Genomic DNA, 14,130 nt, shown 5'->3' with positions numbered 1-14,130 from the left:
TGCACAGGATTACTAAAAGTAACACCAGGTGTGCAGCCTCAGCCAGCCCCTGAGTCCGATCTCTCAGACTCAGGCCAGGGGAGGCCGAGGGGTTGATAAGGTGCCATGTTTCCCCCCCACTATCTCCTCAGGGCTACAAGGGTTCCAAGGGAGACATGGGGATGCCCGGCTCATCTGGGGAGAAGGGCACCACCGGCCTGCCTGGACTTCCTGTAAGAACCATGTTTAATATTTAAACGGGACGTGCTCCTGCATGTCCCGTTTGTCCAGGGGACTTTGGACGAATATGTTTGTTGTTTTCATAGTTTAAATTATACAGGTTTTAAAGGAATGGGAACAGCGACTGTGTGTGTGTATGCGTGCGTGTGCTTGTGCGCGTGCCTTTGTCCACTTGTGCTTGTGACGTGCGTGCGTGCCTTCATCTGTGTGTGTGCGTGCGTGTGTGCGTGCGTGCGTGCCTTCATCAGTGCGTGCTTGCCTTCGTCGACATGTGTTTGCGTACATGCAGCGTGCGTGCGTGCCTTCATCGGTGTGTGTGTGTGTGTGTGTGTGCGACTGTGCGTGTGTGTGTGCGTGCATGCAGCGTGCGTGCATGCATTCGTCTGTGCGTGCGCGTGTGCTTGCGTGTGCAGGAATGTGTGCTAGCCTCTTGCCGACGGACCCTTGCCTTCCTCCGAGTGAGGTGGCTCACCTTGCCTGTCCTGTCTCCTCAGGGGACCAACGGGGCCAAAGGGGACCGGGGGGACTCCGGGATGACGGGCGCCGAGGGGCCCTCGGTACGTGTCCTGCTTAGCAACGCCTCCTCCTTAGCAACGCCTCCCGGTCGCCGACCGAAGCGTGGTCGACGTTGCGCTCCCATCACAACCCTCTCTATTCCCCGTATTCCTTCATGATAGATAACGATGGGTCGAGACACAATTCATCGTAATTCTAAACGTTCTTTTTGTGCGTTTGTTTTGTAGATCACCGGCCTTCCAGGCCCGCTGGGGCCGCACGGACCCCCAGGACCCATGGTGAGACCAACTTTTGGGGGTGCACCTTCTCCATGTGCTACCCCGATACTCTCAGGCCCTCCAGCGACCGCCGGTCAACATGGCCGGCTGACACGCGGCCTTTTCGATCGCACGTCGCCGTGAGCATGGACTAGCCGGCGGGTTCATGTTGACTTGGGTTCGGTAATGGGCTCTCTCCTCTGACACGCCCGTCTGAGGACACAGTGGACGGGGTCAAGGAGTTCCAGTGCTGTTTCCCAACAGGGCTCTGTCCTTCTGGGAGGGCGGAGGTCAAAACACTAACCGAAACATTAACCAACCTTTGAGGGAAAACTGGTTTCTACCTTCCTCTTTTGTTTACCTCATGAATGACATCGACAACATGTGGATGTTTGTCGGATGTCAACACAAGGTGATAAACTTGATTCATCATAGAGTACACCGTGTTGCACATGGCTTTGCGATGTAACGTACAGAATCATTCGGTGATTGACTCACCTGCGACGTTCGTCAGTGAGTTGAAATGCAGCCGGGCAAGCAAGTCTTTAATGGGGGATAAAGTCTCAGAAATAACATTTCTACCCTGCCCTAATGACTTGCAAGGGCAAGTCTATATGTTCATGTTGAAGCACTTGAAACTATAAAGGAAGCAAGAAAGAGATAATGCCTTTCGCTAACAAGTTAAAAATATATTGACTTTGAGATGAGCCAACTGTACCATGTTTCCTCATATTTTATACATTACACTACAAACATGTTTCCTTTTGATTTCAGGGTCCCCATGGTTTTCCCGGACCGAAGGTAATCTCACTTCATGTATTCGTCCTTTTCTTTCGTGGCTCAGATGTGCTTGGTCTGAGTCTAGACGAGGCCGCACCTCACCAAACCAGACTTTTAGGATAGGGGAAGATTCCCGCTGAAACGTGCCGTCGTCAAGTCCCTTAAACAACAGCCTTAGCTAAACGACTTTATGTAAATGCAGCGTTGCAGGAACCAGTCGTGCACGTATGACAAGCTTTTACATTGCAGAGAGTAATTTTTTTCTTGTTACTCTGGCACACCTTTAGCCCATTACCTCAGTTTACATGAACATCATTAGCCAATGATTACTGGACCATTAGTGAACAGTTCATAACTGTTAGTTCATGCTTATTACTGCATGAACGAACGTAAATGAATGCTTTTATTAATGCACTCTATTCAGGTGCATTAAGTGTACAAAATGTCACCAACGACTCTTTGAGTTTGGACTAGAGTTTCCACATACCCTTAAGGCAGGTCAGTCAGTCAGTCAGTCAGTCAATCAGTCAGTCAGTCTGTCAAACTGACTATAGTCTGACACCCGGTTCTCACTACAGACAGTCAGACTGACAGACTGAGCGACTGACACTGACAGACAGACTGACTGACTGACTGACTGACTGACTGACTGACTGACTGACTGACTGACTCTAGTCATAACTGGGTGTCAGCCTACCAGTGGTCAGGCCGGTACCCCCAGCCCCTGGTGTTGTGGCGGTACTCAACCCCCCCCCCCCCCCCCCCCCCCTCCTTTCAGGGCGACGCGGGGCTGCACGGGGCCAAGGGGGCCCGGGGCGAGGTCGGCCACAAGGGGGACCGCGGACCCCTGGGGCTTCCCGTAAGTACACACACACACACACACACACACACACACACACACACACACACACACACACACACACACACACACACACACACACACACACACACACCACCATCCCCATGTACCCCCCACCACACCCCTCTCCCTCATCTCCCCTCACTCACCCCTGTTTTGTCTCAGTGTAGCATTGGTCACACACTGTGTGTGTGTGTGTGTGTGTGTGTGTGTGTGTGTCCAAGTCTACCACTGTGTGATCATATGTGTGGTTGCGTGGTGCCCCCCCCCCTCTAGCGTAAGCCCCGCCCCCCCGACTGTGTGTTCATCCTCGCCTCAGCCGAACCCGCTCGTCCCACCCCTCCTCACATAACCTAGAATCTTGTACTGTGTTGTTGTGTTGTCGTTGTTGTTGTTGTTGTTGATGTTGTTGTCCTAATAACGGCCAATAAGTGTCTGTTCTCCCCGACGGGGCGTCTCCGTGGTTACTAATCCCCGCCTTGTCCCCATGTCACGCACATACCTCCACACACCAAACAGGGAGCGTCTGGCTTGGACGGCAAGCCCGGAACCGGGGTGAGTCATGTGATCAGAACATCCATCCACATCCCCCCCCCCCCCCCCCCCCCCCCCCCCCGCTGACCTCCCGACCCCCTCATCCTCCCCCTCGCCTCGATCCGCTCCCCCCCTCCCTTCCTCCCACCTCGGTTTCGCCTCAGGCTCTTTGTGTCGTTGCCATGCCAACAGTGCGTACCATCCAGCGCTCTCGTCCTCTTAAGGGGGGCTACGGTGGCCCAAAAGGGGAGGTTGTTTGTTGTTGTTTACATTTTGTTTTGCCAGCCATCCCTTCGGTTCAGCTGTGATTCTTTGCCCGTGCAGCCATGACCTTTGTTAAACTGGTTTCATCCTTTAATAACGTCAAACCCTTCCCTGCCAAAGTCTGAGGCACATTTTAATCCCACTGGATCATTTTGGTCCACGGATAAAAAAAACGACAATTAAAAAATCTCCCCCTGAACAAAACGGATGGCTTGCAGTAATGAGTTCACACTAGTTCCTGTTGAGTTCACGTTGAGCTCAGTGTGTTGTGTTCGGTCCATACGACTCCCTAAGAACCCCCCTCGCCATGCGTCTTATTAACACAACATTAACAACATCCGTATCGTAAACGTATTTTGCGTCCATAGCATGAACGGATAACACCGATCAACGAGTCTTCTGCGCCCTTTGTGTACATTTAAGACATTGTGGCGACGCTACTGTGCCGCTGCCATAGCCCCCCTCCACCCTTCTCTCAGTCCTTCTCGGGGCCAGGGAGGGGTTCTGCGGGGGTCTAGCCTGTGTCTCTGTCCCCTTGTGTGACGTGTTGTGGTGGGTGCTGTTCGCAGGGCACGGACGGACCTGTGGGCCCTGCCGGACCCGCCGGGCCCAAGGGAGACATAGTAAGAAAAGGGTTTTGTGGGTTGTTTTCTTCCAGTGTTTGCATGTTTGGGACGGGGCAGTGCACTGGTGAATGGCTTTATGTAGAGCCGTGGACCATGTTCCCCTAAAAGACCCCCTCCACTATAGACCTGACTTAGGACTCATGGGTCGCATCAAGTAGCCTTACAAGCGTCAATCCAACAATCCAACTGGCATCTGCCTCAGGTGTTGGCCAGAGACAAAAGGAAAGAGTTGCTGAATAGCAATCTTTCTTAATCTCTCTCTGCGTCTGCCCAACGCAGGACTGGAAATTGACGGAGCCAATTATCAACACACTTCTGTTGGCTTCATTTCCTAATATTTTTTTAAGAGTCGGGAATGAGTTGACTGGATCGTCTGAGCTGTGGCGTATTGTTTTGAGTTCAAATCTGGTTCATTTTTGTGTAGCTGTAAAGGTGTGTCACACCCAAAGAGAAGCAAATATTTTGCGTTATTCAGCCGCAAGCGTTCCAGCCATTCACGGCGATGCAAATATTGGCATCTATACGCATCTTTGCATTGACTTTGTATTTATTTGCACCCAAACAAAAAATCACTTCGCTTTCGGGTTAAACACACAATAACACATGGCTATGTTGTGTGCAGGGGGAACGAGGCACCTCCGGAGAGCCCGGTCCGAGAGGACCTTACGGACTACCTGTAAGTTGGTACTGAGAGCGCAGCCACACCTGTGCCCCTCACGCCCCATACACCTGTCCAACAAGGATTCGTTAGAATGTTTCCTAAAAGCTATGAAAAAGGTCATTTAGCATTAAAAGGAATTTGAGAGATGGTTGTGACATTGCTTTAAATTGCCAAAAAATTAACAGGTTGCAATTTAACCTATAAAAGGAGGCCATTGCTGACACTTCACATGCATAGAACATCCTGTGGGCTGATTTCTATTGTTTCTGAATCGGTTTTACAGAGTCAAAGGAATCATGACGTCCAAGTACAGATAAAGGGCTCCAAACTTTTTATTTGTGCATTTATCCACTCACGGCTCTCCCCTGATAAACCGAATTAACCAAATATCCTAATAAACTTGAGGTGATGACTGACGTTTATTTGTGATTATAACTAGCATTGGTTCATGATTGTTTTCTTTTTCAAACCAGGTAGATCCCACTGCAGTGCTCAATGCAACTCGAGCAGGCTGTAGTTCACTTAGCGGCCACAGGGATCAGTAATGAGTAGGGATATCGGATTCTGCAAACTAGACTCTTGGGGTTAGAGTACAGGCATTGTCATGTTTAGAAAGATAGATTGTGCGTCACTTAATCAGCCACGATAAAGCAACTTGTACAAATGTACTAGGCACTCTGACAGCAGGTGTTGTGGACTGAAGCCATGCTACAATGCATATTTATTTATCTAATAATACGTATTTATGCCTTCTTTCAGGGATCTGCCGGAACCCCAGGCTTGGACGTGAGTATATTTGTAAAAACGTACGATAGACGTACGTTTGTTTGCGCTATGCTAAAGTATGCTAAACAAATATAAAGATAGACTCATATTACCTGTACAATATTGTTGCACTTGTGTAATTTAAAGCGACAACGTTTTTGTGTCGTTTTACCACCACATTGCTATACGTTGTATCCCCTCCACTCGCTCACATCTGATCCGCTCACCATCTCAGAGCCATTCCTTGTATTGATGTGAGAGATTAACCGAGGTGTGCTTTGACAGGGCTTGATTGGAGAGAAAGGCGACATTGGGGAGAGAGGCGAAAAGGTAGTGCTAGACGTGCCTTGTTAGCCTGTCTAACCCGTAACACGACAGCTCTACACTGATGTCAATGGACGAGTGACAGCAGGAGTCGGATCAGCTAGACTTGAGTGAAGAACTAAAAACCAAACACATATATGGAGTGCACCTTTGGGGAAGCATACGTTTATATACACTTTGTGGCAGCATCAATAAAGGTTATGCATAGAAAACACACAAGTACACACATATGTTTTCAACAGGCACAGTTTGACATAAGGGCTTGGGGATGGGGGGGGGGGGGGTATATGTGTCCATTGATCAACTAGGATGATTATTGGTCAAGGTGAAAAGGTCATCCTTAATTCATCAATTCAAAATCGCTCACATACATCAAACCGTTCAGCAGGCTTCCATCACATTTCTGCCAAATCACATCTTAAAAGCATCCAGAGTTATCTCCTTGGACAGGCCTAGCGCTCAGAATCAGGCACTGGTTAGTGTGCAGCAGTCCATTGACAACAGGCCGTGTCCACTCACCTGTGCGTCCGTGTCACTGCATGCCCGTGGCAACATACGGACGGCACCTGTCATCGTCCGGATCCTCTCCCTAACCCTCTCCTTGCTTGCTCCTCTGTCATCGTGCTTCCTGAAGTTCCTCTAACTCTTTAGCAACGTTTTTCATGTTCACCTGATAATCCTTCTTCTCTGTTGTTTGTTTTCTGACCGAAACCGAATGGTTGATTTATACAAAGTATTTGATTTGCTAATCGTACTCTGTGATGAACTGGGAAGTAAATGTATGTTTTTGATCTAAGTATTGCCTATTTAAATCGTAGTCTTAAGTGTACACAAATGAATATATTGTTTAGTCTCTTAAGCCTTCCCTTTATACCGGCATATTGTTTCTTCTATGTGCAGAATTCATACTTTTTGATGCCCTTACTATGAAATGTCAATAACGTCCTCTGCTGTTCTGGAGGTGCCTTCCTTGCACCTCGTTCCTCCTTCCTGACCCCTCCTTCGGTGACTATCAGCCCTGTAGTCCTCTTCCCTCTCACTAAACCCCTCCTCCAGCCTTACGTGGCCAATCCGGTCCCTCCCTTCCGCCCAACTTTAACAAGTCCCGTCCCCGTCTTCCCTCTCTGACTTCCTGACTGGCTGTCTATAACTCCTCCCCCTTCCTACTAGCATTGTCCCCCCCCTCCCCCCCCATGTACCGTCGATGTGCCCTGACGGAGCCGTTGTGTCCACAGGGGGAGAAGGGAAAGAAGGGCAAAAAGGGGCCCAAGGGGGAGAAAGGCGAACAGGGCGCCCCCGGATTAGACGCCCCCTGCCCGTTGGTATGTCCCGCCCGGTCGCGTGCTGGAACACACCTCCGAGACACCCAGAGAGAAGGGAGAGAGAACCTGCAGGGAGAACGCAGGGAGAACCTAGAGAGAACCTAGAGAGAAACTAGAGACAACAAGGAGGAGCAACCCTGAGTCCGGGACCAGGCAACCCCCAGACCCCACGCATCGAATTTGGTCAAGGAATTCTGACCTGAATAGTTTATTTTTTTTGGTGTGTTGGCGTGAGGTGAGGGGATAGGGGGGCGCGATGCCGGGGTCTGTGCCGGGACCCCCAGGGATTGCTCCTTTCTTGGTACCGTGCCTCGCCGTCCCCCTCAGTAACACTCCCAGGTGGTCTTTGCAAACAGGGTTTCCGTGGGTTTAAGGGTGACAAGGGGGAGCCCGGGCAGCCCGGTCTGGACGGGCTGGACGCCCCATGCCAATTGGTACAGTATTCCTCTTCTGCATCCTCCTCCTCCTCCTCCTCCTCCTCCTCCTCCTCCTCCTCCTCCTCCTCCTCCTCCTCCTCCTCCTCCCACCCATGCAGCCACCCACCCATGCATGCCATCGAACCTTTCCCCTGCTGCTGATACTAGTGAACCCAGCAGGGTGTCTCATTGTCGTGCTCCTAAACCTCGTCATCACATAGCCCATCAAACGCACGTCTTTCATTGATTGCAGTTTTTTAATATCGGCTCTGTTCAACTGTCCTGCTTTAACTAATGGGCACTGATGCATGTTTTCCACGGATGCATGCCTATAACACTGTTGACTTTGCGGAAAACTTGATGCAAAATTCCCCAAATCTCTTTCTAACCCTCTGACCGCAAGCAGCCCACGTTAGATCAGATATCACATCAGGCAAAGGGAAAAACTTTGACCACTGCGTACGATGCGGTTGATGTAATATCCTTTTATTGCATTCAAACGGTACCCTCTCCTCTAATTCAATCCTTCCTCCTCTTAAAAAACACACAAACTACTACAACCTCTCCTTAAATCCTGTCCCCTCTGCTGTTTCCTTAAGGACTACTATCCCCCTTGCCCTCTCCCATCTTTAACTTGATGCTAACCCAAGTACCTGGACCCCCTTGAGATAACCACGCCCCCTCCTCTTTAACTCCTCCCCCTGTACGTACCAATTGGGCCAGACCACAGACCCCTACAGGAAGAGCCACAGTGGTATAAACCACCATATGTCAGGAGGCTATTTCAGACATCAACATGTGTAGAAGAGACATGGAATGGCGTTCATTTTTTCTCAGAGGGTTTTCATTATTTGTTGTGTGTGTGTGATACATTGCTTCATAGTGCATGGAAGAGTTTAATCATTTTCGACAGTTGACATTGGGTGTCTCATCTTCACTAACGATGTAGGAGAGCTGGTTTAGACGTTGAATATTGCACTGTAACTATATCAGCGCAAATACATAATTATTTCATTAGTACAGCCTCACAAATATCGCAACACGGGTCACACCATCTGAAATGCACTTTGTTTTGTATATTTAATTATTTAATTTGGCATTTCAGCTCCCCAATGGACACATGTTAATTTGAATTTACATATAATTGTAATTATAATAGAAATTTCAAATTTCAAGACAGAATTGCACCGCATGATTTACATTGTGCTGAGCTCTCATCTGCATGATCATGTTGCCCTGTAAAGTAATGTTTGATTGATATAAACAGCCTTAGCCATAGCCAAAGGTAAGCATTATTACAAGCTGCTGTCTAAACAGCTTCATCTGGAGAGTATAAATAACCACATTTTCACTGGATGAATATCGTCAGAGCAACATGCCAAACCACCGCTTAGCCAGTGATTCCCTCTGCAGTCGCTGTTTGATTAAACGTTTGGTTGTTGCATTTGGATGGACCACTGCACCACCTCCTGATCATCTAATCCAAACTTCCTCTACTCCTTCTTCTTCCCACCGTGCTCTGGTCTCCCCAGGGCCCTGACGGACTGCCCATGCCTGGATGCTGGCAGAAGGTAAGGTCCCTTTCAGAGGCTTTTAAAGCATTTGGTGAATAGAGCAAGCAACACACAACCATTATTATTCACAACAACAGTCAAGAGCAAACAAACACAAAGATCACCTTCCTTCTGGAGAAAAACACAATTTGCAATGCTAATTAGGGTTTATTTGGGTTCACACACACGACTTAAACGCTGCTAAAACCCTGCATGCTGCTTAGTTTGTACTTGTGTGCAACTCACAACGTGTGGAGACATTGAAAGTGTATCGCTGCTGTCCTATTCTCACAATCATGAACAACAATATCCACGTCAGTGTTCAACCCTCCATCTTGTCTGTCTCTTTGTGTTTTTGTCTTGCAGTGATCGAATCTCTAATCAGAATCGCATGGAGTTTGTAAATAATGAGTCCTATATGGTATTTATAGTTTTGGGGTTTTTTTCGACGGGAAGAAAAATGTCTAAAAGAAAGAAAGCAAAATAAAAAATATACAAATCCGGTTGCAAAGACACAACGACGACAACATCGCTGACAAAAACCGCAACACAACTACGGACTTCACCGCCTGGGATTCTTCTACTCAACATGCTGCGTGTTAGGGGGACAAACGTGTGTGTTTGTGTGTGTGTGTGTGTGTGTGTGTGTGTGTTCCCCGCACTCGCTCACATCAACATTGTGTTAGAGGGGTTCAGCTCTGGTGGGTGGACGACGACGACGATATCCCTTTTCCCGGTCCATTGCATGGCACAAGACTGGGTCTCCCCGGGACCACCAGAGGGGGGGGGGGGGGGGGGGGGGGGGGGGGGGCACAGTGGAGGGACGGACTCAAGGCTGGCTTCCCTAACCTCATGCGCAAGATGTGGTTTTCATTTTTTTGGGGGGGGGGGGGGGTTGTGTGTGCGTGCGTGCGTGTGTGTGCGTTCAGCTTCACGGGTCGCTCCTGACCCGACTTCAACGCTGCCCGTCCCTCGGTTCACCGCAAACTCATCGCCTGAGAGACAAAACAAAAAAAAAGGCAAGAGCAAGACCCCTCACCCTCCACACAACTAAAGCATGAGCACTGTAACGGCTTGGCGCTGTGTTTCGATGTCTTGTATATAATGTCTCCGTCGTGTGGTTTTCAACGTGGCTTCGGAAACAAAAAGCAACAACAGCAACAAAACAAACAATCACTAACTCTCCCCGCCGCTGACAGAGTGAGCCGGCGGGGTCTCGATAGGTAACTCTGTGTTCTTCTTCTCTGCTCTCCGTGCGTCCGCCCCCCGCCCACCACAGGGAGTCACCCCCTGGCTGGTGGCCTGAGCCCCGCCCCCCAAGAGACGGACCGCCCGTTTATTGATACGCTTTTATTGTGGCGGGGCCTGCGCTTTTGGTTTGAGCTACGACTCAGCAGGTTCTCGCCGTCACTCCCCAGCGGTCCATATACCCCTCCCCCCCCCTCCCCCCACCCCAACGGGATTCGGACCCCATCCCACCCCCAACCCTGACCTTAAGGGGGCCTGGAACCGTCCGCGAATCTAGGAAGATAAGGGGAGGATTATCCGACGTTGGGAATTATCCGAGGTCGTCTTTGTCTCGGACCGTCGGCGTGGCGATGTCCGTGGAGGGGGGCTGAAGCTTCCCCCCTCCCCCCGACCATAAGCAGGCGAGCTACAAGCTAGCAGACGAGCTAGATTGCCCCCAAGCGGCTTGGAGTGATGATGGAGAGTGGATTCCTGGAGTTCTCTTTCTCTTTCTCGATTGACTCTCATTGCCCTTACTCATTGTTTATATCGGTCTGTATCATAGCCTCGGTGCCTCCAGCTTTAGTTATTCATTCCTTTATTTGTATTGAACAACGTGTATTATTGTTTTCATATTGTTTTATTGGAGTTATTCCAAGGGGCTTTCAACAAAAGCTTGTGTATAACCCTTGCTATGTAAAATGTGCCACAGTGTTTTGAGAGGGGGGGGAGGGGTTGATGCACTGACTTTATCATACACTGATTTCTGTATAGCTTTCAACACAACACGGTAAAGTCTCTTAGCAACGGAAAGAGAAGGTGGACATTGACAAAATCTCACAACACACAACGGTATATCTTTTTTATCATGGTATGAAGACCAAACTGATAATTGCATTCATCGTTTCAGTTGTTTCATCCTCCGCGATTGTAAGTCGTGGTGGGAGACGATAGATAGATCACAGAATGGGACAGGGATTTCACCTTTGAAACCAGGAACTGACCTTATGTAACGTTAAGCTGTAAAATACGCCACTGTATTGCAGAAATCGTATCTAGACGTTTATCATGCTATCGTGTTGATATAGTGAGCAGACACAAGCACCACATTTAACGTAGATTGACGTCGATTTAACGTAGATGTAGAAAAAGTGATTGTAGGTGAGGGAGGGAGCACCCACACACATACATATACACATACAAATATACACGCACACACAGACACACACACACACACACACACACACCCACACACACGGTGAGGTAGGCTTCTAGTTAGCTACGAAACGTCTCGTATCAAATGATTGATGGTACAGTTTTTCAATATCAGTTTTGAAGCATTGTGTTTTTTTTAGATTTGGTGTGTGTGTTTTAATGAAACGAAAAACCTGATTGTATCCATTTGTTAGGATTTGAAAGCAGTAGCATATTGCAGAATTTGAACCGATTTGAAAAACTAAACTGCTTTATTTAACTACAATCTACTACATCTACAAGAATATGCAATTAAATCATGTTTGTTTTTTTCACGTGTAGAATAATGAAGCTGAGATGAGTTGTCGTGTGTGGTAGAGGTAGCTGAATTTAACATTCTGAACTGTGTCTCTATGATTTCTTCCTTGTTGTAGGTCGTACCGTAAAAACAGTTGTATGATTTGTAATATCTCAATGAGATATTTTTTGCAACCTGCATTTTATAAACTACAGTCCTTTAGTTTGGCCAGTTAATTTACATTCCATGCCAGGTGGAGCAAAACGATGCCATCATGCTATATTTTCATGTTTTTTTTAACTAAAACCTGAATAATTTACTTCCATATTCCCATACATGGGAGTCACACATTTACACAGACATACAAAACATACATTAAGTATGCAAATATTAAGGACTCATTCATTCAAGGGGCGTTGTGTGGTAAAGTGTGACAGGGTGACGTTGCTTCATGATGTTTCCATGTTCATAAAGGTGTTTGGTCGTTCCACTTCGCAGGAAAGGGCATCTGATTACGGTTAGCGTGCTATCTGTTAGCGTGCTATCTCTTAGCGTGCTTTCTGTTAGCGTGTCTACAATTCACTCATAAATGATGTCGCTGAGGAAAAACAACAAGCAGATAACATGTTTTCTTAGCTCCCGTCGTTATTTCTTATCGCTTGTCAAACCATTTCAATCGATTGTGTGTGCGTGTGTGCAGATGCATTATGCTTGTTTCACTATTTTAGGTGATTCATTATTTATTTTTCGATACACGTTCTTAATGGAAGCCATCTTGGTTTCTAACAGGCATTCCTTTCTGGTGGCAGTGATATCATCGTCATCATCATCATCATTAGTACTACATTTAACCAGCGTTCTCTGATATTTCTGAGTTCAATGTTTAAGTTTTTTTAACCACCCAGGGGACATGAATAAGGCTCAACAAGGTTCCCTATAACGTAGTAGCCTTCATTTACTGTGGTTTTTACTGCTCTTATTGTAACTTCCAGTTGTCTACCGTAGAGGGCACTCATCTGCTTTCAAGGTCATACAAACAACATCAATCTCACACATCTACCTGTATCAAAACTTTCTCGCTCTCTCTCGCTCCTCGCTCTCGCTCTCTCTCTCTCTCTCTCTCTCTCTCTCTCTCTCTCTCTCTCTCTCTCTCTCTCTCTCTCTCTCTCTCTCTCTGTTGAATGTAGGTTGATATATGTACAGTAGTATTTTAATGTCATGTTCAAATATGTGCTTGTGTGACAACAGCAACAAAAGATAAAGTGCATCTTATACATTTTGTTTTAATGCGCGGTGATTTGAAATGCAGCTTGACTAAAAACCGGTCACTGAGTGTGATCTAATACGCTTGCATTTGCCAGACCAGCCCTCTTGTGTTACTGTCCAGATGTAAAAATAAAGATATTTACTGTTAGGAAAGAAAAAATACAATATTGCAAACTGTAAATATGGGTCGTTGATGTACACTATTGGATTGATTTACTTTTGCCTCGAATATAGTCGCTCTCTATTAATGTGTTCAATGTTGTGTTTCTTGAGACTTTTACAATGAGTTAAATAATGTTTGGATGATTTCCGTTCATGGGTCGAACTCGTGATGCAGTGATGCGGTGCGGTTGTGTGCTGTATCTTCAGCGCGTGCAGCTAACCGTCTTTACGCACGGAGGACGCACGGTCCTCTTTACGCACGGAGGACGCACGGTCCTGTCGGTCACGTGGTCTGCAAACGCTCGTTCTTTTACTTTTTTGTCAACTTTCATTTCGGCAAGAAAAGAGACATCCAACGTTATTTAAAGGCATGAAGGAAAATTTAAAAAATAACAAATTGTATGCCGTATCTATTGATTATATACCAATTGGTGAATTGATTGTGAATTGACTTGTTTTTTAAGGTACTCAAACAAGTTGAAATGTATTAGGGTTGATGTCTTTTCAGCCATATTCCTGTTATTGAAGCCTATTCATATAGATGTACAAACCCATGGAGACGCTGAACATTTATTAAGTAATGAAACACATATTGAGCTCAAGGTACGAACTCCGAATCCACCCCTGAGGTGACCATCCAGTATCCACACTTTCTTTCTTTCTTGTTGATTTTTGCTTAAGAAAATGAAGTTATGCTGCTGTTTTGTTCTTTTTGTTTGCTTATTCTGTAAAATATTATTTCACTTTACACACATGACTGAAATGTCATCACAGATCTTATTGTTCATAGATTTTTTTTCATGAGCCAAATAAACAGCCTTTCCAATATATTCCGGACCACGCATGATTTATTTGATTGGCGGGGGGGACGAAGGCAAATATTTGTT

General features: G+C 47.1%; 1 protein-coding gene across 12 annotated transcripts in view; it reads left to right on the top strand.

The window, feature by feature from the left end:
* Window positions 1–14,073, top strand: part of col25a1 (collagen type XXV alpha 1 chain) — a 138,277-nt gene extending 124,204 nt beyond the window's left edge. For 4 of the 12 annotated variants that reach the window (XM_030338526.1, XM_030338521.1, XM_030338523.1 and 1 more), the window contains 13 exons: window positions 132–212; window positions 714–776; window positions 963–1,013; window positions 1,767–1,793; window positions 2,551–2,631; window positions 3,151–3,186; window positions 3,999–4,052; window positions 4,678–4,731; window positions 5,476–5,502; window positions 5,767–5,811; window positions 7,041–7,127; window positions 9,076–9,114; window positions 10,376–14,073. In XM_030338526.1, coding sequence (XP_030194386.1) covers window positions 132–212; window positions 714–776; window positions 963–1,013; window positions 1,767–1,793; window positions 2,551–2,631; window positions 3,151–3,186; window positions 3,999–4,052; window positions 4,678–4,731; window positions 5,476–5,502; window positions 5,767–5,811; window positions 7,041–7,127; window positions 9,076–9,114; window positions 10,376–10,402 — 672 coding nt within the window. In that variant the 3' untranslated portion in view covers window positions 10,403–14,073. Of the gene's footprint in view, window positions 1–131; window positions 213–713; window positions 777–962; window positions 1,014–1,766; window positions 1,794–2,550; window positions 2,632–3,150; window positions 3,187–3,998; window positions 4,053–4,677; window positions 4,732–5,475; window positions 5,503–5,766; window positions 5,812–7,040; window positions 7,128–7,483; window positions 7,562–9,075; window positions 9,115–9,462; window positions 9,906–10,375 lie in introns of those variants that run through there. The other 8 variants (XM_030338520.1, XM_030338524.1, XM_030338522.1 and 5 more) reach the window with 8 other exon arrangements.
* The last annotated feature ends 57 nt before the right edge of the window (window positions 14,074–14,130 follow it).

Source organism: Gadus morhua, chromosome 17 (assembly GCF_902167405.1).
Source record: "Gadus morhua chromosome 17, gadMor3.0, whole genome shotgun sequence".
In the NCBI taxonomy this organism is placed as follows: domain Eukaryota; kingdom Metazoa; phylum Chordata; class Actinopteri; order Gadiformes; family Gadidae; genus Gadus; species Gadus morhua.
This window is presented reverse-complemented; position numbering and strand designations above follow the sequence as displayed.